Below are 26,183 nucleotides of genomic sequence, written 5' to 3' on the forward strand. Positions count from 1 at the left end.
GAAGAAAAGCAGGCTAAGAGCATGGATTACCTGTGATCTGATGAAACCAAGACAAACTTATTTGGTTCAGATGGTGTCAGGGGTGTGTGGCAGAAACCAGGTGAGGAGTACAAAGACAGTGTGGCTTGCCTCCAGTCAAGCATGGTGGTGGGATGCCATTGTTTGGGGCTGCAAGAGTGCTGCTGGCACTGAGGAGCTACAGTTAATTGAGGTAACCATGAATGCTAATGTACTGTGACATACTGAAACAGAGAATGATTCCCCCCCAAAACAGTGCCCTGTTAAATAAACTGAGGTTAAAGGTACTTGACTGCCCAACCATGTCTACAATCTTAAACCCTATTGAACATCTGTGGGGCATCCTCAAATGGGAGGTGGAGGAGCACAAGGTCTCTAACATCTACCAGCTCCATGATGTCATAATGGAGGAGTGGAAGCGGACTCCAGTTTAGTTCCGGTTTAGACATCAATGGCTGTATGTTGAGTTATTTTGAGCAAATTTACACTGTTATACAAGCTGTACACTGACTACTTTACATTGTGTCAAAGTGTCATATCTTTAGTGTTGTACCCATGAAAACATATAATAAAATTTAAAAAATGAGAGGGGTGTACTCACTTTTTTGAGATACTGTATATAGCCACATTACATTACATCGTGTTCAGGACACCAGGATGTAGTGGTTGCTTTTTCATATTAATTTTTTTATCTTTTCATATTCTGAACTATCGTCAAAAAAATGAGTTTTAGGACACCGCAGCACTTTAAGTAAAAACTTATTCCTGTACTTTTCAACATGTTCATACAAAGGAAATGTTTACGAAATTTTGTCATCCAAATGTATCAGCTTGTATCAACCTCTTTCATAACATGATTTAGTGTTTTTTTGTTTTTGTTTTTCCTCACAATTCATAATAACATAATTTATGTAAAATTTTAATTTGAACCTTTTATATCTATATAACTGTTGATGGCATGGATGTATGCCTAGATTACTAAAAGAGAAACTTGTGTTACTCAGCTAAAGGCATAGAATGAATTTTCTTTTCTTAAAAAAATATACTCAACAGCCAATCAGCATTTGGTTTTTAATGTCAGATTAACTTCAGGTACATTTATGCAAATTAACACACTTGTAATTAGTTAAAGTAATCAGTGGTGATACATAAAGAATAAGATGGTGGGAAACTAAACATATATGAAAGAAAATCTCATGTAGGTAACAAATACTGCACTGGTCCCACATCTCTGTTTCAGTTCAGTCTGTTATTCAGCCTTCCTTTTCTTTTTTCCTTTCCTGACACAACACCTGTTCAAACAGAAACCGCAGGTATTTATGAAGATGAATATGAGAAGTAGAACTATAGCGAGGAAGAAGCCCAGGACATCCAGGCTGTGATACTGGTACCAGGTGAGCTCATGGGCTTGGACCCTCAAGTGCTTGGCCCCTTTATTTCTCAGTGTGAATTCAATCCAGAATACTGCCTCTTCCAGAGCACTCATGGGTCTGTCGTGGTGGATGCTGGACAGCTGCATAGCATTTTCTTTGTACCTGTGAATGTGTATATGAATTAAAAAAGATAATCTGAATTGTTACATTTTTATTATTTTTTTCCTCTTTATTTATAGAATTTTTACATGTAGCTTGACATATCAGGGTGTCACGGTCTGCAGAGACAGGCCGTGCGGTGGTGTGTGTAATGCACCCAGGTGCGTACACAAGTGAGTAGGCGGGAGTGAACTTAACAGAAAGCGAGCCTTTATTATGGCTGAAGACAAGGTGTACAAACAAAGCAGGGATAGCGTGACTAGACTATAACTAAACTGGGAAAACTAATACCGTGACAAACTAAGAAAACTCAGAGACTATGATGATCACTGCAAAGACTGACCGAGAAAACATGGAGGGTGAGAACACAGACGACGTGACACAGACTGTATGAAACAGAGACTAACTACACATGAGGGATGATCAGGGGAAGTGGCCACACATGGGAGCACAGCTGACACACATGAACCTAACGACAGGACAGGAGAAGTGAAACTGAATACACTGACAGTGAATACAGACTTTCAAAGTAAAACAGGAAACATGGAGATTAGACATGACACATGAACCGGGGAGACTTAGTACAGGGGGAGATGACATAAACAACTAAGGAACAAAACTAAACTGCAATCTAGAAATTAACTAGGTGAACTAAGCTAGGTGCAAATGAATACAGAAGATACATGGAACTCAAATAATGGGTCGCTTGACCCAGGACCATGGCATCAGGGCTAATAAAATAGGTACCAAATGATACAAAGATATACCTCATTACAGTTCAGGCAATTACAATTTTTGAGAACTAGTGAACAGCTGATAACCAGTCCTGATTCAAAAGTCCAATCCAATAAAAAAAAATAAAAAAAAAATAGGCAAGGCTTGAGTGTAACACTCAAAACAGGAGAGAGCACTGCAAAATAAAAAGTCCTGTATAACTGAAGTGTTGTGCAGGTAAAAAACACATGAGTTAAATACGAGGTGGATGTGTTGCCACTGTTACACAGGTCAGGAATGTCGGGGTATATTTTAGATAGTCTAGATCAGTCTTTCTCAAACTGTGGTATGCGTACCACTAGTAGTACTTGGGTTCTCTCTGGTGGTACGTGGGAAAGCTCCAATTTTTTTAAGATTAAATAATGTGCCATTGTGGAGGCTCCCGACGTTTTCGGGTTGACTCCCGAGGCTCTTCTGTGAGCCGGAGTGAACCTGAAAACGTCTCTCCAACCGCGAGTCCTGTGTGAAGAGCAGCCTTTCCAGAGCGCTGGCAGGCTTGTTTCCCTGGGCCTTAAAACTGCAAAGATGGAACGGCACTGATGGTAAAAACACAACCCTTTTCCGCAGTGCCACAATCCTAGCCACAATCGATGAGTTGGAGAATCCGTGGCGCGGGAGATGCCGTTGGTGAGTCGGGAACTATCACCTGGATGCCGAAGCCCTTGGTAGCCAGGAGAAGGCAACCTGCTTCTTCTGCGAGTGAATGGTAATCCTTTGCGACCAGCAGTGGGGAGTTGGCGAGGTCACCTCGCAACAGCAACTGTCGGAGGAAGAGGAATCCAACGTCATCCGTTCCTAGCAAGGGCAGCATGCCCTCCATGAGCTTGAGAGCTGTACCATCACCCAGGCCTGAGAGAGGGAGTTTATCAGCCCGCTCTGCATCGGAGAGGGAGTAGCACCACAGCAGCAGTGCCTTGAGAGGGGTGTATTTCCCTTGGGTGGGGGGGATCACCATCATCATCATGGAGGGTCATCACACAGCGGGTGGACAGCGGATCCAGCGAGGCCACCACACGATAGTAATTCATGTTGTCAGCTGAAACGTCACGAAGAGCAAACTGAACTTCAACGAGCACGAACCACAAAGGAGGGTCGTGAAGCTATAATTCCGGCAGCTTAACCACAACAGCAAAAGATAAAATGTACAGCTCTGCTATCACTTCCAACATAAATGAAGACTGAAAAATAAACAGCAGTGGCGTTTGTAGGGTTACTGAAGTTGGGCTAGCTGGTATATAATTATGTGCTGCACGGTGGCTAGCTGCACAGCTATGTTAGCATAACAAACTCAGTGAAGCTGGAGTATGATAGCTAACTTTTTACAACTCGATAAAAGTTGACGCGAGAGTTCCTGATGATTAGGAACAAATTTAATCGAATGGCTGGATGCTGTAAACAGACCAAACTTCAGTCAGTAGAAAAACTGAGATAATCCATCCACAATCCAAGGTTAGTCATTAATATTCTGCTGCATGGGCTGGGGTGTAGTTACATCGTAAGGTTTTAAAAACTGAGCTTTAAAATGATTAGAAGTAATAAAAACCGAGAGAGGCCGACAGTGATCACTGACTGTTTTTAGGGGCTTGTTCAAAATAAATAGAACAAAATAAAAAGCATTAAAACCGCTTTAATAAATGCAGAGTAGTTTGGACCCAGAAGCAGGGTTCATCGGGTAATCACTTAAAGATTGGATATCCCACCTGCTGTGAATGTTTTGATGCAGTACAGTTGTTATATTATCACTCGTCACATCTTGTTTATGAAAGTTAAAATAAATAATATTCATATAAGACATAAAATTGTCTTGTGTAAACTGTATGTAGGTGTTAAATAGGCCTATACTACTGTACTTTAATGTCGGTCATAAGCATGGTACTTTAAGAGCCATATATTTTATGAGGTGGTACCCATTGCAAAAAGTTTAGATCTTGAGAAGTGCAATCTGTACACCGTCTTAAACTGAATAAGAGAGAGTCTTGCACATGAGGACAAGGTATGAATTCTGTCAATTACTTTGTCCCAGTAATCTTTCCCAAACTTAAGGTCCAGGTCCTTTTTTTTTTTGGGGGGGGGGGGGGGGGGGTTCAGTAATTGCCCCATGTCTTAATTAAGGTATTTAATAATAATAATGGATTGCATTTATATGTACAATTCCACTATTCATTCACTCTCACATTCACACACTGGTGGAGGCAAGCTACAGTTGTAGCCACAGCTGCCCTGGGGCAGACTGACAGAAGCGAGGCTGCCATATCGCGCGATGGGCTCCTCTGGCCATCACCAGTAGGCGGTAGGTGAAGTGTCTTGCCCAAGGACACAATGCTGAGACTGTCATAGCTGGGGCTCGAACCGGCAACCTTCCGGTTACAAGACGAAATACCAACTCTTTGAGCCACGATCGCCCTTTTTTGTGTTATAAGAGCCTTACTGTGAGACTTCAGCTCAAATAATTCTTCCTACCATTGCTTAGGGGGCTGACTTGGAAACTCTGGCAAGATAGAAGATGCACAGTGTCTTATTTGACAATAGCGGAAGAAATGATACAAGTTATAATAATACAAATTATACAAAGAAGACAGGTCACCAAAGGTTAGAATAGTGTTATGTTTAAAAAAAAAAATCATAAAAACATGTAATACCCATCCCTCGTGGACTCCCATATACACGAGTTCACGAGGGATGGTGGCAATAGGTGGTTGTTACAGATTGGGGCCAGAGCAGAGGCAGAGACTGAATTGAAGTTACACTTTTTTTTGGATATATGGCGCCCTCCAGTGATTACTTACCTGATAATCTGAGGAAAACTATAGTGAGAGGGGCAGCCCCATTCCAATGGCAGGTTGGGTTTGTCAGGACAAATGTGTAAATGGCTGGTAGACCCAATTATTTACCATACTCTATTAGTTTTCCTTTTACATGTCTCAGACTGCTTATTTGTCATGGTTGACTGTGTGGCAGGCAGGCAGGAGTGGTGGACCCAATACGCAGGACTCTTGGAGACAGGACTTAAACTGAAAACGCAGCTTTATTGCTGGAAAAACTCCTCAAACTATGACTCACAAAACTGAACAAAAACGTACAAACAGTGGTGCTGGAGAACTGGAACATGACAAACACACAGCATGGAGGAGGTAAGAGGATGAACAGACGTTAACGACGCGACACCGAGTAGGGGAAGACACAGACACTAAATACAAGAGGTGAACGGAGTGAAGAGGAAACAGCTGGGAGACACGGCTGACGCTAATTACACTGACGAGACAGGGAGAGCACAAAGCTGAACGCACTGACATAGGACACAGAACTACAAAATAAAACAGGAAGCACACGACAGAGACACAGACGCAGACCCATAAGCAGGCATACCGAATATAACACATAGAACTCAAACAATAATAAGCATCATCAACAAAACACCAGAGAAACAAAACGTTCATTCAAAAATAGACCAGGGGCCCGTTCTTCGTACGTCGCTCACTACATCCAAGATCAAATGACACATCCAAGACCAAACCATCGCGCTAACCGTGAGCTCGCTAATCCGGTTCCCCGAACACACCTGCTGTTGACGATTAGTACAGCTGGACGCAGTAATGTGACATCACTGGGTGTCGTAAAAGGGGCTACGCATCGATAGTGGAAACATTGATCGGCAACCCTCTGATTGGTCGGCGAAAATGTCGACGGAGCGCGCTCGGCTCGGTATTTTTCGGCAGCAGAGCAAGAACTCTTGAGTGAGGGATTTCAGGAGTTTCAGAGTTTAATCAGAACGCAAGGGAACACTGCAAAGGCTGCAAAAGCAAGGAGAGAGGGCTGGCAGAAAGTTGCTGACAAATTAAACTCGTAAGTAATTTAATAATAACAATAATAATGGAGTGGGTTTATATAGCGCTTTTCAAGGCACCCAAAGCGCTTTACAATGCCACTATTCAGTCACTCTCACATTCACACACTGGTGGAGGCAGCTACAGTTGTAGCCACAGCTGCCCTGGGGCAGACTGACAGAAGCCAGGCTGCCATATCGCGCCATCGGCCCCTCTGGCCAACACCAGTAGGCGGTAGGGTAGATTTATCATATCACACTATATTATCCAATATTATATTACATTATATTATATTATAATATGTTATATTATATCCCCTTTCACATTAGAGCCACAACAGGACCCACTAGAACATGGGAACAGGTAAAAGTGAAATATAAGAATATTCTACAGAATGGTAATATTTATCACTTATATTGCTTTTCGTCTCTTGGAAAGAGACCCTGGAATAATCTGTTTGTTTATAACAGCAACCAAGAAAAGGGCAGAGCAAAAAAAAAAGACAGGTGGTGGTCCTGCACCCCCTCGTCAACAAGTTGGTTAAGTAAATAATATCCTCACGGGAAAATCGATATCTCTCTATGAGCACACTGTCGCGCTGAGCTAAAGGATCCTGTCTGTCCCGCAATATACGCTGAATTCTGAAAACTCTCCTTATCAATCTTGCACCTTCCGCAATGGGTGGCTCGCGTATACGGACAGGACATGGCTGCGACAGGCTTCCCAAATCCACCTTCGCTTTTATAGCCGTGGTCTCTCATCTTGATTACACAAAGTAATTTGCAATTGCTACTCTGAAATATGAATTACATCTGTAATAATCACATACATGTAATAGAATGTTAATAGTACATTTCCCTTTTTTAGGAAATGACCTGTATCTATCTGTGTGAAATCAATAAATGGATCAGGTGCTGCATTGTCTTTAGTTACATTGATGTTATTTATTTATGGTGAAACAGTGGTGGAATATCGCTGTTGCTTTCGTATAAATGAAGCAGACATACCTGCGTGGCCGCGATCTAATCCTGTTTACATAAAGTGAACCTGCTCCCGAGCAGGTTTACGCTTACGGCTCTGTTGCTATGACAGCAAGTCCCGGATGAGCTTCGGGGAACCGAACGATCCAAGATCACGCGAAATCGTCAACAATCTAATCCAGCTAACCTACTTAGCGAGGTACGAAGAACGGGCCCCAGAACTCAGAATGCTGGGTCAATACTGACCCAGAACCATGACATTGTGTTGTTTTTGTTGTTTGTTGTTGTTGTTGTTGTTTTGTATCAAAAAATTCAAATAAAGAGATACGTTTAAAAAAACAACAACTTTGTGGTACTTGAACTTTTATGCTCATTAGACCTTTATTACGGTGGCCCCAGTGTACAAACTCCAACACACTTACAAACTCCAACACACTTACAAACTCCAACACACTTACAAACTCCAAAACATGTACAAAATCCAAAACACTTACAAACTCCAAAACATGTACAAAATCCAAAACACGTACAAAATCCAAAACACTTACAAACTCCAAAACACTTACAAAATCCAAAACACATGCAAAATCCAAAACACGTACAAAATCCAAAACACATGCAAACTCCAAATCACAATGGAAGTGCTCCTGGACGCTAGGGGCAGTGTTGAGCTCGATTTGCAAAATAAACGGCAAGTTTGTTGGGCTGTATGGGACGGTATAGTCTCTGTCACACTGCCCAGGTTGCCTAGCAACCATGATACTAACCGCTGGAAACGTGTTATACAACTTTGTTTGACAGAAATGAAGGAGAACATATTTTGTTCGTTTGTTTGTTTCTGCAAGAGCTTTGTGTGATTTGATAAGTATCTGAGGCTGAGACCACAGGACAGTAAAACATGATTTTTGGGCTTCATTTCTGTACTGAACAGTCATTTAACATTAGTTAGTAAATAACAATTAGCTAATGTTGTTCATGAGACTAAAGTCATATCACTTTGGTAATGTAAATATAATATGGCCAATATTATAGTTATTATATTAATCATTATTAGCTATTACAGCAGTGAACATGAACTCTGTGTCAAATACTGAGCCTCAGTACAGATTCAAGTTGCAGTTATTTATGTCTTATCACCTTAAATCTTCACTCAAAGACAAGTATCTTTGACAGTGCATATATAGGTGTATCATATATGCTTCAGGAAAAACTGCATATATATGCATATATATGCTTCAGGAAAAACTGAACAGGATGGAGGTGGACCCCTGCCTGGTCGCTTGGATCTCCGACTACCTCACCGACAGACCACAGTACGTCAGGCTGAAGGACATCACGTCTGACACAGTGGTCAGCAGCACAGGAGCACCACAGGGAACTGTGCTGTCCCCTCTTCTCTTCACCCTGTACACCTCTGACTTCTGCTACAACTCTGAATTATGCCACATTCAGAAGTTTGCAGACGACACAGCCATCATGGGGTGTATCTGGGATGATCAGGAAGAGGAGTACAGAAGTCTGGTGAGGAACTTTGTTGCATGGAGTCACACAAACCACCTGCAACTCAACACCTCAAAGACTAAGGAACTGGTTGTGGACTTCGGGAGGTCTAGAGCAGGTCCACTGCCGGTTCAGATAGAGGGGGAGGAGGTGGAGGTGGTCAACAAGTACAAGTACCTCGGGCTGTGGGTGGACAATAAACTGGACTGGTCATGCAACTGCAACCCGTTCTCACTCCCAAAGCGTAACATTTTACGCTAGGTGACAAATCGTCACCATATTACGTTTTCGGCTACCCACCACGTTCCTAAATGACGACCTCGGAAAAAGAGGAAATATGAGAACCGTCTGGACTGAACCTACACATGTTCGCTCTTTTTCTTCAAATCGCTTAGAAACACGCTATTTAACATCATTAAAGTCCTGGTTAAGGTCAGGAATAAGGTTATGGTCAGGGCTAGGGATAAGGTTAGGTTTAGGGCTGGAATACAGGGCTGGAACGTCTATTACCGCGGGAGCGTCATTGCACTGGATTCCAGCCATAACCCGCCGCGTACCATAAGAACGCCGAAGGTCTCCTTTCGCGTTCCTCAGGAACGCCACGGGACGTGACAAAACGTCGACATGTTACACCTCGGGAGTGAGAACGCTCTGGCAACACAGAGCACCTGTACAAAAAAGCCCAAAGCCGACTGTACTTCCTCAGGAGGCTGAGGTCTTTTAACATCTGCAGGAAGCTCCTGAGGATGTTTTACCAGTCGGTGGTTGCTGGAGTACTTTTCTATGCTGTGGTGTGCTGGGGGAGCAGCACAGCAAAGAGGGACTCATCCAGGCTGGAAAAACTGATCAGGAGGGCTAGCTCTGTGGTCGGCATGAAGCTGGACACTCTGGTGACAGTGGCAGAGAAAAGGACATTAAAGAAACTGATGGACATTATGGACAATGCCAGGCATCCTCTGCACACGGCCATTAACAACCAGAAGAGTCTGTTCAGTGACAGGTTGCTTCTCCCCAAGACAAGAACCAACAGACTTAAAAACTCCTTTGTCCCACACGCCATCAAACTGTTTAACTCCTCTCTGGAGGGGAGAGGGAGGGGAAACAAGGAGGACAAAGGAGGGGGGAACAACTAAGCTGTAGTGCCTCTGCACCTCACTGTACAATACCTTGTGCAATACTTTTTGTAAATAGTCAACAGTGCAATAGAATCAATACTTGAAATGTGCAATTCACTTGTATTTTTATTTTTTATTCCTATTTATTCTATTTATCCCCTTTGTATATTTTATTTATATTTGTCTCTGTATTTATATATGTGTGTGTGTGTGTGTGTGTGTGTGTGTGTGTGTGTGTGTGTATATATATATATATATAACAGTTCTGTAACTGTAACTTCGGTCGTTGCTGTGCTTTTTTTGGAAGTCGAATTTCCCAGAGGAACCCACCCGAGGGATTAATAAAGTTCTATCTTATCTTATCTTATCTTATCTTATCATTCACTTGTATTTTTATTTTTTATTCCTATTTATTCTATTTATCCCCTTCGTATATTTTATTTATATTGTCTCTGTATTTATATATGTGTGTGTGTGTGTATATATATATATATAATATTCTGTAACTCTGTAACTTCTGTCGGTGCTGTGCTTTTTTGGAAATCGAATTTCCCAGAGGAACCCACCCGAGGGATTAATAAAGTTCTATCTAATCTAATCTAATCTAATCTATATAAGAGACAAATGTTGTTCCTTCAGTATGTTGGCATTACTAAATTTGGCTCATTGTTTACATATATTTATAAAAAGAAAATGTACGAGCTGTGAAAACTGTTTCTGATAGAATGAAGAGTAGACTGACACATTAAATATTCCTTTATGGACCATGACCATGTCATAACTGCTTTAAGTCATACAGAATAGATATCAGAGCCTTAAACAGGCTGACTTCTGCTAAATGGGTCAAACTGGGCAGAAAGTATACAAACACATAACATCCTTATAGAATATGATGTAACAATATAGATCAACTTACCTCAGAATATATAAAGCATATAAACAATTACAGCAATATGATGCAACAAACACAGCAGTACTACTAATCCAAAATACTCAAAGCTTCATAGAACTGGAACAAACATTTATTTTTAGGTCCATTCTGCTGCAGATACATACTTTAGGTTTCTGAACATTAAACTTGTTGCTGCCTTTCATGGTGTGTAACTTGAAGGCCCTGAGTACTTTCTCCCACACTGAAAACACTGGAATGATAAAATTATTTGAACATAACCTAATAAGACTGATTTAGGACAGACAATTAGTTATGTTAAACTTTCCTAGCAGTCCTTCACAAACAGGGAACAGTCTGTCTATTATCTCCATCTGTCAGCTGCTGCTGGCTCTTCTTCCTCCTCTTCCTCACACACTGCTGAGTTTGTCCTGGTGGATCATCAGGGGTGCAAAGCCTCACAGATGATGTGCAGCAGTGGGTCCCTCAGTCTGTCCTCACTCTGGACACTTGCAGTTGTCACACATGGAAATCAAATGTGTGATAAGCTGCAGGATTCAAACACAAGTGTAACTTATAACTACATGTTCATACTTTTATTACACAACCAGAGAGAAAGAAAAAGAGAGAGAGTGCAGGACGGACAGACAGGTGACAGTCTCAGGTGTATACACTGCTACAAAACAGCACAAGAGAAGGAGGATTTAGTATTTGTGTTATTACAGTGGTAAACAAGAAGAGTTCCCAGATGGTGCAGTGGACACATGTGTGACTCCTGTGATTAAAGCATCTTTCTTTCAGCTTAACGAGTGAACCGTCAGCTCGTTCAAACACACGTTAAAGTGCGTTTGGCTCGACACCACCGAACAGAGGCAGCAATACAACATAGCTAACATTAACAGTGCAGTGAATCCTGCTTGTGCCGTGATATTCAGGACTACAAACCGAGCAGCATCACTGACTTTCAGCTTGTTGTGTTTGTGGATATATGACTGACTTTAATTATCCATAAAATCATCACATTCTCTGTAAGATTAAAGTCAACTATTGAACAGCGTATATTTTGAAGTAAAGGCTTTAAAACCAAGTTAGTACAAACATCGCTAATGTCACATAACTTTCCCGACATGTGGCCAACAGTAATGTTTTAATGTTCTCCATTATAAAAACATTCGCGCATAAATAAGTGACATAATATTCAGTACTTACTTCTGAAAGTTTACTCTTCGGCCGCTCCGCTTCCGCCGTTTTTTTCGACAAAATTATCCACACCGACTGCCACGCTATGAAGTCTGGGATATGTTGGGCCATGAAGGCTACACCAAAATCCTTAAAATTCAGGGAAATGAAGGACGCATTTGAGGGCCGCATTTCGAGCAGCCTTTGAACTGGGACAGCCTTCGTCGTGTCGCTGTGACGTAATCGGCCTTAAAATGCGGCCTTTAAGGCTGCAGACCCTGAATTGGGATACAGCCCAAATCCGGTCATTGGTACTTCCTGGCTTGTGTAGTTACTAGGTAAAAGAAAGCTCAACACTGCCCCTAGCGTCCTGGAGCATTTCCGTTGTGTTTTGGATTTTGTAAGTGTTTTGGATTTTGTATGTTTTGGAGTTTGCATGTGTTTTGGAGTTTGCATGTGTTTTGGATTTTGTTAGTGTTTTGGATTTTGTAAGTGTTTTGGATTTTGTACGTGTTTTGGATTTTGTAAGTGTTTTGGATTTTGTACGTGTTTTGGATTTTGTACGTGTTTTGGATTTTGTACGTGCTTTGTCTCTAGGGGCCACCGTACTTTATGATATGCTGTAAATCTGTCTTTTGAATTCTCCTATGAAGCAGAAAAACAATAGTTTGTACATAAAATATAGAAGTTGGCACTGTGACATCAACCACTGATTAGTGAAATCTTGTTTTGAAGTGTGAACCTGAGCATGGCCCTGAGAACCCAAGGGCATGTACATTCAGTGACTTGTGATTACTGTCTTTATCATCTTTCTATGTAAAGCTCTCAATTTCAGGCTCTGTGTGCGCTCACACAAAAAGAGGTGTTTTATGGGACATGTGACTCTGCTTCTGTATGAAATGATCCCTTTCATTGCCACCTAGTCCAGTCAGAGATGCTATCAGATGATGATAAAATTCTTAAAATTAATCTCTAAAGAACATAAAACTGCAAGAATAAACAGTTAAATGAGGCGAGAGATTAATGGTACAGAAAATCATTAATCTTGAAATTTATTGTAAAGAGCCCTCAACTCCAGTTAATAATTTAATCACTTTGTGCAGTCTCGGTGCTGCTGTTTATTTCTAAGGAGATGGCTGCACGTTAGAGCTTAAACTCCAAACGTTAAATGTCATGGTCTCAAAGCCTAATAAGAGACATGGAAATAACTTTAGTTTGTTGCAGATTTAAGTGAAACGAATTTGATTGTGTGAATGGGTATTCTTGGTGTGTGTTCTACTATTCCATCACTGTAAAAGAGGTTTAACAGCAAATTAAAACAAAGTACAAAAGGGTTGCTAAAACTTTTTAACACGACCAGCGTATAAGTACCCTGCACTTATGTGCAATTTGCAGGCAACAATTTAGGTTTTTGCAAGAAACAATAAAACAAGTACAATGGAAATATCCTGTGCTTTCTGGGGCATGGGTTGTGTTATGGTGTAACTAAAAAATGTTGCACAAAAAATTGCACTTAATTACAGGGTACTTGTAGTCTAACAATGTAATTATTTTATTATTTCCTGCAAAAACCTGACTTGGTACAAAACATTACATGTAATTAAAGGCTACTTGTGCCTTAGTTGTGGGTGCTACATTCATTGTAATTGTTTCATTGTTTCGCTGGTGACTCCATAATATGGTTTGCATTCCAGAAAGTACAGGGTACTTACAGTGTACTTCTTTCATTATATCCTGCAAAAACCTGACTTGACACAAAATGCACGTAAGTACAGCGTACTTGCACCATATTTGTAGTTTGTGTTATAAAGTGTTGCCAGAACATTTAAACCTTTTTTTTGTCTTGCTAAATTAATACATGCACATTCCAGTGACAATAAAGGGCTCAGTGGTTTTAGTAAGGTACAGCATAACAACTTACATTTATGAAAAAAAAAAAAGCCTCGCAAAGGCTCTGTAAAGCACCCCAAAACATGCTGCAAATCAATTAAAAAAAATAAATAAACGAATGAGAAACCAAGACCAGATTGTGTTCAGTGTAGGTTGATCACTGTGACTTGAAATTGCAAATAATTCTGGTTTAAGGTATGTTATGCTTGGCCTTCATACTTTTCATACTCTTGAGCCCACACTCATCTTTGCTATAAAATCTATACTTTCAAATCCTAATCCAAAGTATACAGATAGTTCAAAGAACTCACGATTTGTAGTTGATGACTGTGTTGATTGCGTCTCTAAGACCTTCAGACGTCATGAAGTTCAAGTTGAGAATAACTGCAGCTCCTTTTTCTTTCATATGGACCATGTTGTCTGGCTGGTCAGCAAACATGGGGATGCCCACAATGGGAACGCCATGGTAGATGGCTTCATAAATCCCGTTTGTGCCTCCATGGGTGATGAAAGCTCTAGCTTTAGGGTGACCTAAGACATGTCAAATAACCATGAAACATCTGGAGTAAGTTTTTCACACTTGGACAGCAAAAAGGTTTCACTAAACCTGGACAAGTACTTAGCTTTAGTTTTAAGGTGACATAAGACATGCCAAATAACCATTAAACAAACCATTAAACATTTAATTACTTATTACACACTTGGACTACTTGGGAATGTCAATATATGTGAAGAAGTGATTTAAGTTGAAATTTAACTTGCATGTCCAGACATCTGTTAAAGTGGAACAGCTTTGAGAAAATGAACTAAACAAAGTAGTTTAGCGCAGCGTGCAACTTGTAATCATGATTTCATCTGTGAGAAAATCATATTTCATTCAGTTCTCCTTGTTTTTAATATAACAAATGCTCACAGCCTCCAATAAAACATTTAGTGTTGAATGTGGCAAAATAAGCTCTAGGCTTTTAAAAACTTTTGTAGAAAAAATTATGTTCAGTGTGCAGTGAAAATTTGCCATCGTTGTGGAATCTGTTTTCACTAAGATAAGTTTTGATGGAATCAATGTTTCTATACTGCCCATCATCTATTGATCCGTTATTCATCTGTGATTGGTACCCACATTACTTACCCAGGAGGTCATTCTGAGGGATCCAGTCATATATTTTAGTGTTGCCACCCAAAGTTTCTGGCTTTTCTCCTCTATATCTCCACAGCACCTATAAACAGTAAGATATTTGCTAACATGATTGGGGGGGTTTTGTATGCTAGTTTTATATTGTAATGCAATTTTTCAAGACTTGAAGGGTAGGGGACATCTCAAGACTTGTCATTAGAAATCATCAGACAAACAACAGACAAACAGACAAAATCTGACTTTTCACAGGAAAAACTGAGTGATGTAAAATTTGAGATGGTAGAAATGGTAGTTTTGGTAGTCCTAGTAGTCTAAGGTGACCATATTTTGATTTCCAAAAAAGAGGACACTTGTCCTTAAAGAAAACTTAACTTTTGTGGGATCTGAGCGAGGCCTGAAGCTATCATGTTTGCCTTCTCCTTGGTGACATTGTTGATCATGGATCCTAAAGTGAAGATCACAATGCCATCATCTCCAGAACTCTGCACAAATTCCTCCAGATCCTGTAACAAGTCGAATATTATCCCACTACCAACAGCCAGCTGTTTTTGCATTTTTTTTCAACATTTTGATGGCTTCACTGCTCCTGGCAGGAATATTCTGTGATGTAATGATTAATCAGATGGTAATAGTTGAGTGTCCTTACCTCTGGTAAAGGTTTAGCAGGTCTGCAGTGGATCCCACCAACATATTTGAAGTTGGGGAGGAAAGGACGAGGGAATTCAAAATCCCAGTAGGTTCGGATTAACCAGATGTCTGCTTTACTCATCAACTCACAGGCACTGGTGGGAGTTCCTGTTGCAATGCATAAGTAAAGGACATATCACCAATAGTTCATACAAGGCATATTTTCTTAATCAGATCTGATGGGATATTTAAAAAACTGCGTTTAAATCTTTAGCAAGTTTTAAATAGTTTTATAAATCAGTGCTTTACGCCTATTTGCTCACCTTTGACATCAGAGTAATATCTGTCTAATACGTTCCAAAAAGTGTGATCAATCATGATGTCTTGGAGAGTGTAGAAGAGAAAGTTCCACACTCTCTCTGAGAAGTCCATCTTATCTGTGAGTTTGCTCATAGCACCGGGAACAAAGGATGGTGGAGCAGGCATCTGACCACAATGCCTCTCCCAGTTATTAGCTAAGGAGAAGCGCAAAGAGAAGACGAGTGGGATCCCCAAAATATCTGCTACCAAGTCACTGCCAGGGTAGAGGGGGTCAGCCAAGAGAAGGTCGTACTTTCCTTCTTTCAATTTCTTCATGGCGGCTTCTGATTTCACCACACCGTCCAAATACTGGATAGAAAACTGCAGGTCAGTTTTCATTATGTCAATGAATCTGATGTAGAGCTCCAAGTAGTTCATATAATCAATCTCGTATATGGAGAATCGGAGGAACTCTTCTAGAAACTCTTCCATAGCCTCCAATGAGAAAGAGACGTTGAAGGGCTCATAGTGAAAGCGGGAAGGTTCATTGGTGTTCATGTACATTGACGAGCTCGGGGCCAGTACAGTCACCTGGTGTCCCCTGTCAACCAGCATCTCCAGAACAAGCTTCATGTTTATCCAGTGGCTGCCTTCGGTGTACCACACCAAAATGTTCCCTCCGTTTGCACTCCATGTCGCACAAAGTACCATCAGGACGCAGGCAGTGAGACGCAGATCCATGGTGTCTGAATGTCAGCAGGAAAACCAGCTGTGGTCTGATCCTTTGTAGAAGTATCACAGGAAAGATAATTATTAACTCAAAGTTAAACTCTGACTCACTTCTTCTGTACAGTATTGCTCATTTCACAATGGGTTAAAAGTTAATGGGAATAAAGTTGACAGTACTGAAAAAAGCAGGACTGATCCGGTATGAGAAATCCACTAAGAAATTAGTAAAAATGTCAGAGCTCGACGTTGTTGTTAGTCGGGTAGAGACGGAGTGAAGTAATGTAAAACAATGGTCATTTCAACTGTATAGGCTTGGACACTGTTGCATAATCTGAGGAAGTTGTGGGTGCCTGTGCAACTGTTTCCATGCATGCCACTGAAACACAAAGGAGTCAGGATTGTTAGAATTCAAACAAGCTGTAACCCCATTGATGATTTGACTCTGCCAGTGTTGAGGTTCAAGGTTAAGCCAATATTTAAAAGGTGATGGAGAGTTATCATTCAAGACATATCTGGTAAAATAAAGGAATTAATAAAAAGTTTTTTATACAGTCTGTGTGATGATCTCTCCAGATTTTTTGAGGAGAATGTGAAGAATGAAGTTGAAGTGCCCTGAGGCAACTGCTGTTGTGATTTGGTACTATTTAAATAAAACTGAATTCAACTGAACTCACTTTAATAAGAGAGGTCCAAAAGATCCTGTTGAGTTTCATGAGTCCTGACTCCATTCTAACTGGATACAGCCTTAAAACATACTTGTGTTTAATCAAATTTACCTTTCAGCTTCTTTTTTATATTTATTAATACACAGCCATTTTCACATCTGTCAGTTGCAATCCTCACTAAACTTTGATACACAAGAAAAAGATACGAAACCACCTGGATATTTGAAACCACAAGCATGCACGTTTGTCACATCTGAAGACGGCACTCTGAGTGCTTGTCAATGAAATTCCCCCCCTGACCTCACCTTTTATATAAGGTGATAAGATACAAGATACAACATGCCAAACACAATTACCTGACTGAGAGAAACAGATATTGAAACGGCATCATGCTCATGTGGTCTTGTCCCGCAGAGTCGGAATTAATTGATTATGAGTCGTTTCTGGGCAGAAGTGTAAAAATATACAGTAATGTTTGAGACAAAAGTGATTTGGCAAGAACATGCATACAAAAGTAATCTCACTTTATATCTCTCAGTCTTAACAAATTTCAATTCAACAATCTTAACTCTACTATTTGTAATGTGCCTAACCAAAGTTTGCCTACAACTTTGACCACCACATGGCAACTGGAAAAAGTCTTGATGTAGCTACTCGCACTTTTCTTGGAGTAGTAACAAATATTAAAGGATTTGCAACTAAGATAATCAAATAGCTTAATCATATTTTTTATATGAAAGATCTCTCAAAAACATTTTGAAACATGTTTGGACTGTTATTAACACTTACATATTCATAGATATCAGCCTCTTCTATCAGTCTACAAGAATATTGTTAATCATTGATTTATTTTACTCTTGAAGAGCTATCGTGTTTGGGTTTTTTGTTTTTTGATAGGAAATGAGCATGGTGTCTTTCTGGGAGACTCTAGTGGTGATGAGGGTCTCCTTCAAGGTTTTCATTCATTGCATGCTGTCCCATTGACTAAAACACTGGTACTTCCTCTGCCTCTCCATTGTATTTCCTACATCTTCCAGGGCAGAGTTAATGCTGTATCTACTCACAAGTTGTGAAAGTACTGCTGGCTCTATTTCACATTAAATTGATACATCTATTGCATAAATGTTTTGGACAGTAAAATGTAGGTTGCTTTTTTTGTAACCAGTAAGAAAATCTTCAGATGTCTTCCTGTTTACTACAGCTGCTCCATGGGATGGTGATGGATACATCAGTGGTTAAAAGCTAACCCGCAACAAGCTCACAGCTGAATACATCATAATGATCCATTCAAGAGAGTGATGGGTCACCACCATGCAAATGTTTTATTTGTTATTACAAAATCCTTACAGAGTATCATCTCATTGTTGAGTTAATTTGATCCACATAAAGATAAATCATTATCATACAGTGAAATCTGACTTTAAATTCCACAGAATCATGATCCAGATATCAGATTTATTGATGAAGATGTTGATTGTCACAGTTCCTAGATTGAATTGATTAATAAAAAAATTAAAAAAATTAAAAAAAAAAAAGGGAAAAGAGTAAATAAAATATATGCATAAATAATGAAATGCTTTTTAGGAAAATATTTCTTTATGCATTAAAAAACAAAAACAAATTTGAATATACTGAATTCAATCTGACGTTAGTGTTTTTTCCAAACAAAAAAAACAAAACAAAAAAAACCCACAGCCAATCAGTATTTGCTTTTTAATGTCAGATCAACTTCAGGTTCTGTTACGCAAATTAGTGCATCTGTTAAAGTCATTAGTGGTGGTGCATAAAGGAGAAGATGAAGGGAAATTCAACATATATGAAAGAAAGTTTCATGCTGGTAACAAATATTACCCCAGTCCAACATTCACAGCACCGTTTCAGTTTAGTTGTTATTCAGCCTTCCTTTTTGTCTTTCCTCTCCTGACACAACACCTGTGCCAGCAGAAACTGCAGGTCTTGATGAAGATGAATATGATGAGTAGAACTATAGTGAGGAAGAAGCCCAGGACATCCAGGCTGAGATACTGGTACCAGGTGAGTTCATGGGCCTGGACCCTCAGGTGCTTGGCCCCTTTGTTTCTCAGTGTGAACTCGATCCAGAATACTGCCTCTTCCAGAGCACTCATGGGTCTGTCGTGGTGGATGCTGGACAGCCGCATAACATTTTCTTTGTACCTGTGAATGTGCATATTGGGTTCAAATAATTAACCTTTGAATTGTTATACTATAATTTATTTATTTTTTTGCCAGACAATAAAGGGATGTATTTCAAAACTCTAAAACTGATAACGCCTCAAGTTAAAATTGACATCTAGAGATATTTCAATCATTTTGTGGCCTTTGAAGCTTTTGTGGTACTTCTGCTATCAAGCTCATTAGACCCTTGTTCCTTTATGACCTGCTATTATCTATTAATTATACCAAAAAAACCTTTTCAATCATGAACTGTATAAAAAAGATGGAAGCCAAATAAGCTTTGAGACCACTGAGACCCCAAGATCATTGGCAAAGGGTTTACTGAGGTTAGAAGAAAGCTTCTAAACTTTCTTTGTGTTAGCTCGCTCCACAAAACTTAAAACCCCAATTGGAGATGACCAGTATCACCACAATGGTTATGAACTTTCTTTGTTAAGCCAGGCCCTCTGCTTGAGGATCTGTGTGCGCTGAAATACAAATGTGTATTTTGCAGGTCATTTGACTCTTGTTCTGCATACTAGAGGTGTTATCTGATGATAACATGGTCATTAAATTTCTCCAATGAACATAAGGTTAGTAATAAACTTTTGTAAAGAAAACCAGAAATTAATGTTGCAGAATTAGTTTTCATTTAGTTCGAGTTAATAATTCTATTGTTGAGTGTACGCAATTTTGCATGCTTTTTAAAAATGTTTTTATAGCGCATTGTGTTCTGCGTCCTGATTGGCTGTAGACCATTGTCAATCAACCTCGTGCCGTGTCTCCAGTACAGTACAGAATGCGTTCAGCTTGTCAAATTGACATAAATCTTTGATCACTAGCAGTGTGACTCTGAAGTGCTGTTCTGTATGTATGTAAGTTTTCTCCCCAACAAACACAACAATACCGACGAAACGTTTTGCACCGTCAAGAGGAACCCTGGGGACCTTTGGTTTCATTCTATAATACTGGACTTTTTTTTTTTTTTCTTACAAAAGTTTGAAGTTTGAAAGTGTTTAAAACAGAAAGAAAAGTGTGAAAATGTTCGTGCCTGTCTGAGAAAAGTGTATAAAGTGTGTAGTGAGTAGGGATGGGTATCGTTTAGGTTTTATCCAATACCGGTGCCAAACTGGTACTTTTGAAACTGTGCCGGTGCTTAAACGGTGCTCGAACTGGTGCTTAAAGAATGGAAAACATAAACTTGTCCTAAAACCTCTAATTTTTAGCTGTTTTTTTTTTTTTATAAAAAGATAACAATGTTAGTCTTTTCTGCAGCTATAGGGCATATATAGTATCACTCTTGGCTGGAAGCAGAGAAATGGAAAAAAAACACAAACTTTGTCCAAAAAACCTCATGTTTAGTCGGGGGCGATCGTGGCTCAAGAGTTGGGAGTTCGCCTTGTAATCGGAAGGTTGCCGGTTCGAGCCCCGGCTTGGACAGCCTTGGTCGTTGTGTCCTTGGGCAAGACACTTCACCCGTTGCCTACTGGTGGTGGTCAGAGGGCCCGGTGGCGCCAGTGTCCGGCAGCCTCGCCTCTGTCAGTGCGCCCCAGGGTGGCTGTGGCTACAATGTAGCTTGCCATCACCAGTGTATGAATGTGTGTGTGAATGGGTGGATGACTGGATATGTAAAGCGCTTTGGGGTCCTTAGGGACGAGTAAAGCGCTATATAAATACAGGCCATTTACCATGTTTAGCCGTTTTCCACTTTTTCTTTGGTCATTTTAGCCTTTTTTGCCTGGATCAAGAGAGTATCTGCCATCAAACAAGAAGACAGCCGCATGTAACTACGATGGTGTTTACTAGTTCACCTTACGTGCATTAATTTAATAACATGGTTAGCCTACTCAACATAAATTACACTCGAACAACATTAAGCTACTTGCACAGAGGAGAACGGCTGCTGCTGCCATCATCATCCGTCATCATTTCTGTTACACTGGCAGGGCTAGGGGCCAGGACTCTCCTCTTCGGGTTCTTGGGGGATGTTGCTAACTCCGGGTCCGATAACAGGCAACCCACCCACACTCGGTGTGAGGTCTTGCAGCAAGCTATCAAATACGGCGCATTTCTAGGCTCTTAAAAAAACGCTATGCGTCGCCAGGTGTTTCATCAGATTCGAGGTGTTACCTCCTTTGCACAGTATCACCTTAAAGCACTTGTTGTAGGCTGCTGAGTTTGCATCTTTTGCTGTGAAGTACAGCCAGACTTTTGACCGCTTCACCTTGGGCATTTTTAATCTGTAGCTCTGCTCTAAAAGAACGTACGTACCTGGGCCCGCCTACTATCCTTGTAAAGGTAAAATGATTGGCTAGAATCCAAAATGTATGACATCTCAGTTAAAAAAAGCACAGAAATAAAGCACTGAAATGTGTGCTGCTTTTCGGTCTGGTTACTACCGTTTATGTCAGAACCACCCATCCCTAGTAGTGAGAGGTAAAACATCTATAATAATTGTAAAAAAAATAAAGTTGGCTCCTTCGCGGATTTCACCTATCGCAGGTTATTTTTGGAACGTAACTCCTGCGATAAACGAAGAACCACTGTAATCCATATTTATGTTTTGCTTGGCCTTCATACTTTTTGAGCCCACCTTCATCTTTGCTATAAAATTTATACTTTCAAATCCTAATCCAAAGTACAGATAGTTCAAAGAACTCACGATTTGTCATTGATGACTGTGTTGACTGCATCTCTAAGATCTTCAGTTGTCATGAAATTCACATTGAGAATAACTGCAGCTCCTTTAGCCTTCATATGGACCATGTTGTCTGGCTGGTCACCAAACATGGGGATGCCCACCATGGGAACGCCGTGGTAGATGGCTTCATAAATCCCGTTTGTGCCTCCATGGGTGATGAAAGCTCTAGCTTTAGGGTGACCTAAGACATGTCAAATAACCATGAAACATCTGGAGTAAGTTTTTCACACTTAGACAGCAAAAAGGTTTCAATAAACCTGAACAACTAATTTGAGCTGATTTGAGTATTTTTGTAAAAATTCTTAGTTGGCAGTGTTACTGTGAACTTTACCGTCTCTGTGGCATCTGATTTCATTAGGATTATTTCTCATGGAATAAAAGGCAGACATAGAAAGAAATAACTGTGATTGGTACCAACTTTACTTACCCAGGAGGTCATTCTGAGGAATCCAATCATATATTTGAGTGTTGGCACCCAAAGTTTCTGGCTTTTCTCCTTTGTATCTCCACAGCACCTTTAAATAGAAAGTTCACATGGTGTTTTTTCATTACATCTTATTATACTTATTTATTGTAGTACATATATCACATAATTTTATTGGTGGTTTGTTTTTTTTCCAGCATAACTAAACTTACACTGATCGGCTAAGTAGCTGCGGGAGTTGTTAATCAGTTAAAAGTTGTGCAGGTAGTACTTCAATATGTCACATTGAAAGAAGGTTTGCTGTCTCCCAGCACAGTGTCGTGAGCATGGAGGAGTTTCTAGTTACATGATAGTTTGGGGAGGTATATCCATGGAGCGATGCATAGACCTACAGACTAGGCAACAGTACTTTTACTGCATTTAGGTATGTGGATAAAATCCTTGGACCCATTTTCAGACTCTACACTGATGCAGTGGGCTCTGGGTTCTTCTTGATGCACAACAATACACAGGCTCATGTGGCAGGAGTATGCTGGCAGTTCCTGGTGGATAAAGGAATGGATAGCGCTGACTGCCTGTGATGCCCTGGTACCTATTTGTGAAGTCGTCTGAAACTACAGAATACCCTGTTTGATTTGCTGCAATAATATTTTGGCAAAATAGACTAGCCTGCTGAATCATTATTTTTTACATTTGCATTTTCAGTGCGTCTTTGAATTCAGCACTTGTTAGGTTGTCTTTCCCTTTACAGTCAGTATCATTATAGATATTCAACATGATTTTTTTTTGCACACTGAGATCTAATGTGTTTTCAAAGGGTTCTTTTAAAATACACTGCTCAGAAATATTAATGTGAAATTTAAAAGAATAAGGATATAAAAATGAAGTAAGCCAATTCCCACAAGGTACATGCAACTTGAATAATAATTGTTAATTACAATACAACATGTTAAGAAATAGTAATTCATTTCTGATGGTCAGAAGAAGAGCACTTGGTAATTGGTTATCTAAAACATGAAAAACTACTCCATGCTTTGCACAAATTGATTACAGTTGGCACAAATCCTCTGACCTCTGACCTTTTGTGGGATCTGAGCGAGGCCTGAGGCTATCATGTTTGCCTTCTCCTTGGTGACGTTGTTGATGATTGATCCTAAAGTGAAGATCACAATGCCATCATCTCCAGAACTCTGCACAAATTCCTCCAGATCCTGTAACAAGTCGAATATTATCCCACAGCCAACAACCAGCTGTTTTTTTTATTATTTTTGTTCAACATTTTGATGGTTTCACTGCTCCTGGCACAAATATTCTGTAATATTCATTCTGTAATGATTAATTAGTTGGTAATAGTTGAGTGTCCTTACCTCTGGTAAAGGTTTAGCAGGTCTGCAGTGGATCCCACCAACATATTTGAAGTTGGGGAGGAAAGGACGAGGGAATTCAAAATCCCAGTAGGTTCGGATTAACCAGATGTCTGCTTTACTCATCAACTCACAGGCACTGGTGGGAGTTCCTGTTGCAGTGCATGAATAATAGACATCAACATATCACCAATAGTTCATGCAGGTTGTATTTTCTTAGGCAGGTTTGATGGGATATAAAAACACTACATTTAACAGTGTTGTTGTTTTTTTCAACCGTGTGCTTCATGTCCATTTGCTCACCTTTGACATCAGAGTAATATCTGTCTAATACTCTCCAAGAAAACTGATCAATCACGATGTCTTGGAGAGTGTAGAAGAGAAAGTTCCACACTCTCTCTGAGAAGTCCATCTTATCTGTGAGTTTGCTCATGGCACCGGGAACAAAGGATGGTGGAGCAGGCATCTGACCACAATGCCTCTCCCAGTTATTAGCTAAGGAGAAGCGCAAGGAGAAGACGAGTGGGATCCCCAAAATATCTGCTACCAAGTCACTGCCAGGGTAGATGGGGTCAGCCAAGAGAAGGTCATAATTTCCCTCTTTCAACTTCTTCATGACGGCTTCTGATTTCACCACACCGTCCAAATACTGGATAGAAAACTGCAGGTCAGTTTTCATTATGTCAATGAATCTGATGTAGAGCTCCCAGTAGCTCATATAATCAATCTCATATACATTGAATTGGAGGAACTCTTCTAGAAACTCCTCCATAGCCTCCAATGAGAAAGTGACATTGAAGGGCTCATAGTGAAAGCGGGCAGGTTCATTGGTGTTCATGTACATTGACGAGCTCGGGACCAGTACAGTCACCTGGTGTCCCCTGTCAACCAATGTCTCCAGAACAAGCTTCATGTTTATCCAGTGGCTGCCTTCGGTGTACCACACCAAAATGTTCCCTCCATTTGCACACGATGTCACACAAAGTACCAGCAGGATGCAGGCAGAGAGACGCAGCTCCATGAATGTCAGCAGGAAAACCAGCTGTGGTCTGATCCTTTGGTGAAAGCATTCCAGGAAAAATAATCATTAACTTAATAAAGGTGAACTCTGGCTCACTTCTTTGTGTACTGCATTGGTCATTTCATAATGGGCTATAAAGTAATGATAGTAAAGTTGACAATAGTGGGGGAAAAAACAAGAGTAACATCTAACTTGTATGAGAATCAAAGAAATAAAAAGGATATGAAAGCCTGATGTTGTAATTGTTAGTTGAGGAGAGGTAGAGTGAAGTAATACAAAATAGTAGTCATTTCAAATGTTGAATTCACCAAACTTCTCTATGAGATGTCCAAGAAACCGTATCACATCTGAAAATATAAAAAACTAGAGTATATTCAACAAAGTATTCAACAGGATACATCTAGCGTGCAAGTAAACAATTTCTAAGTCAGCCTGCTGCCTGAACCTGACACCAGCAGCTCGATGGAACAAAATTCCCCTCGAAAGAAATTAAGTTTCTGTCACCAGAAACACAAGCGAGAAAAAACAAACAAAGCCACACGGAAAAACAAACAAGAAAGTAAGGAAAACAATCTTCGAGAATGAAGATTGTTACTGGTTGTGGCCGTTATACAACCTTGATTTAACGTGACCACAATACCGGAAGGCATTAAACTCGGGCCGCTGACGGAGACATGACCGAGCTCCCTAAAATAAAACTATAAAGTGTCAGTATGAATGTAACTGCTTACACAACATGGGCAAAATGTCTATAAGCGCAGCTTACCAGAGTAAAGAGACGGTGAATCGCGACAGCAGGTGACAGAACAGCTCAACACCGCCGAAAGTAAACACGGGCCTGAATCCGCTAAAACTTCCCTGACTAATCCGGACCGGACCCGCCCCGGATGTACCACAGGCTCAATACCGGATCCGTAACACCGGGTCCACTTGCACAGCGGGAAGGATCATGATCGCAGTCAGATGTGTGGAACAAATCATTTCACAGCTCATCTGGTCTGGATCTGTTTTGGATCCGTTCGTAGTGGCTGATTTTTGAGCAGATCCTTTCAAGATGAAATGTAGCTGAGTAACGTGTTCATGGCTCTACAAAAGCTCAGCGTTTTCTTATTGCACATTTGCCTTTGATGATATTTGCAATGCTACTTTGAAAGTTAAATGTGAAATGGGGTTTAATAGTAACACTCAATGACCGGTGTCAGAGAGCCTTGGCTATCAGTGAAGGCTGATATTAGTTCAGATTAGAGATGCTCACACTGGAGAACATTAAAACAGAGTGTTTTCTGATTCTAACTATTTAATCCAATTCAGAAATATCAGAAATAATTAAATCCTCTGTCT

At 40.3% G+C, this 26,183-nt stretch overlaps 2 protein-coding genes across 2 annotated transcripts; both read right to left on the reverse strand.

Moving 5' to 3' along the window:
• Positions 1-1,075: 1,075 nt before the first annotated feature.
• Positions 1,076-16,547, reverse strand: LOC113033097 (UDP-glucuronosyltransferase 2A2-like). The gene is made up of 6 exons (XM_026186448.2): positions 15,787-16,547; positions 15,483-15,631; positions 15,208-15,339; positions 14,831-14,918; positions 14,013-14,232; positions 1,076-1,553 (listed from the first exon to the last, which is right to left on the reverse strand). The coding sequence occupies exons 1-6, from the start codon at positions 16,502-16,504 to the stop codon at positions 1,268-1,270; spliced, it is 1,593 nt and encodes a 530-aa protein (XP_026042233.2). The 5' UTR covers positions 16,505-16,547; the 3' UTR covers positions 1,076-1,267.
• A 1,906-nt stretch (positions 16,548-18,453) lies between these two features.
• LOC145419320 (UDP-glucuronosyltransferase 2A2-like) lies at positions 18,454-25,742 on the reverse strand. The gene is made up of 7 exons (XM_080308863.1): positions 25,609-25,742; positions 24,125-24,876; positions 23,825-23,973; positions 23,537-23,668; positions 22,461-22,548; positions 21,995-22,214; positions 18,454-19,332 (listed from the first exon to the last, which is right to left on the reverse strand). Exons 2-7 carry the CDS (start codon positions 24,840-24,842, stop codon positions 19,047-19,049), a joined length of 1,593 nt encoding a protein of 530 aa, XP_080164989.1. The 5' UTR covers positions 24,843-24,876; positions 25,609-25,742; the 3' UTR covers positions 18,454-19,046.
• Positions 25,743-26,183: the final 441 nt, after the last annotated feature.

This window comes from Astatotilapia calliptera, chromosome 12, assembly GCF_964374335.1.
Source record: "Astatotilapia calliptera chromosome 12, fAstCal68.1, whole genome shotgun sequence".
NCBI lineage: Eukaryota > Metazoa > Chordata > Actinopteri > Cichliformes > Cichlidae > Astatotilapia > Astatotilapia calliptera.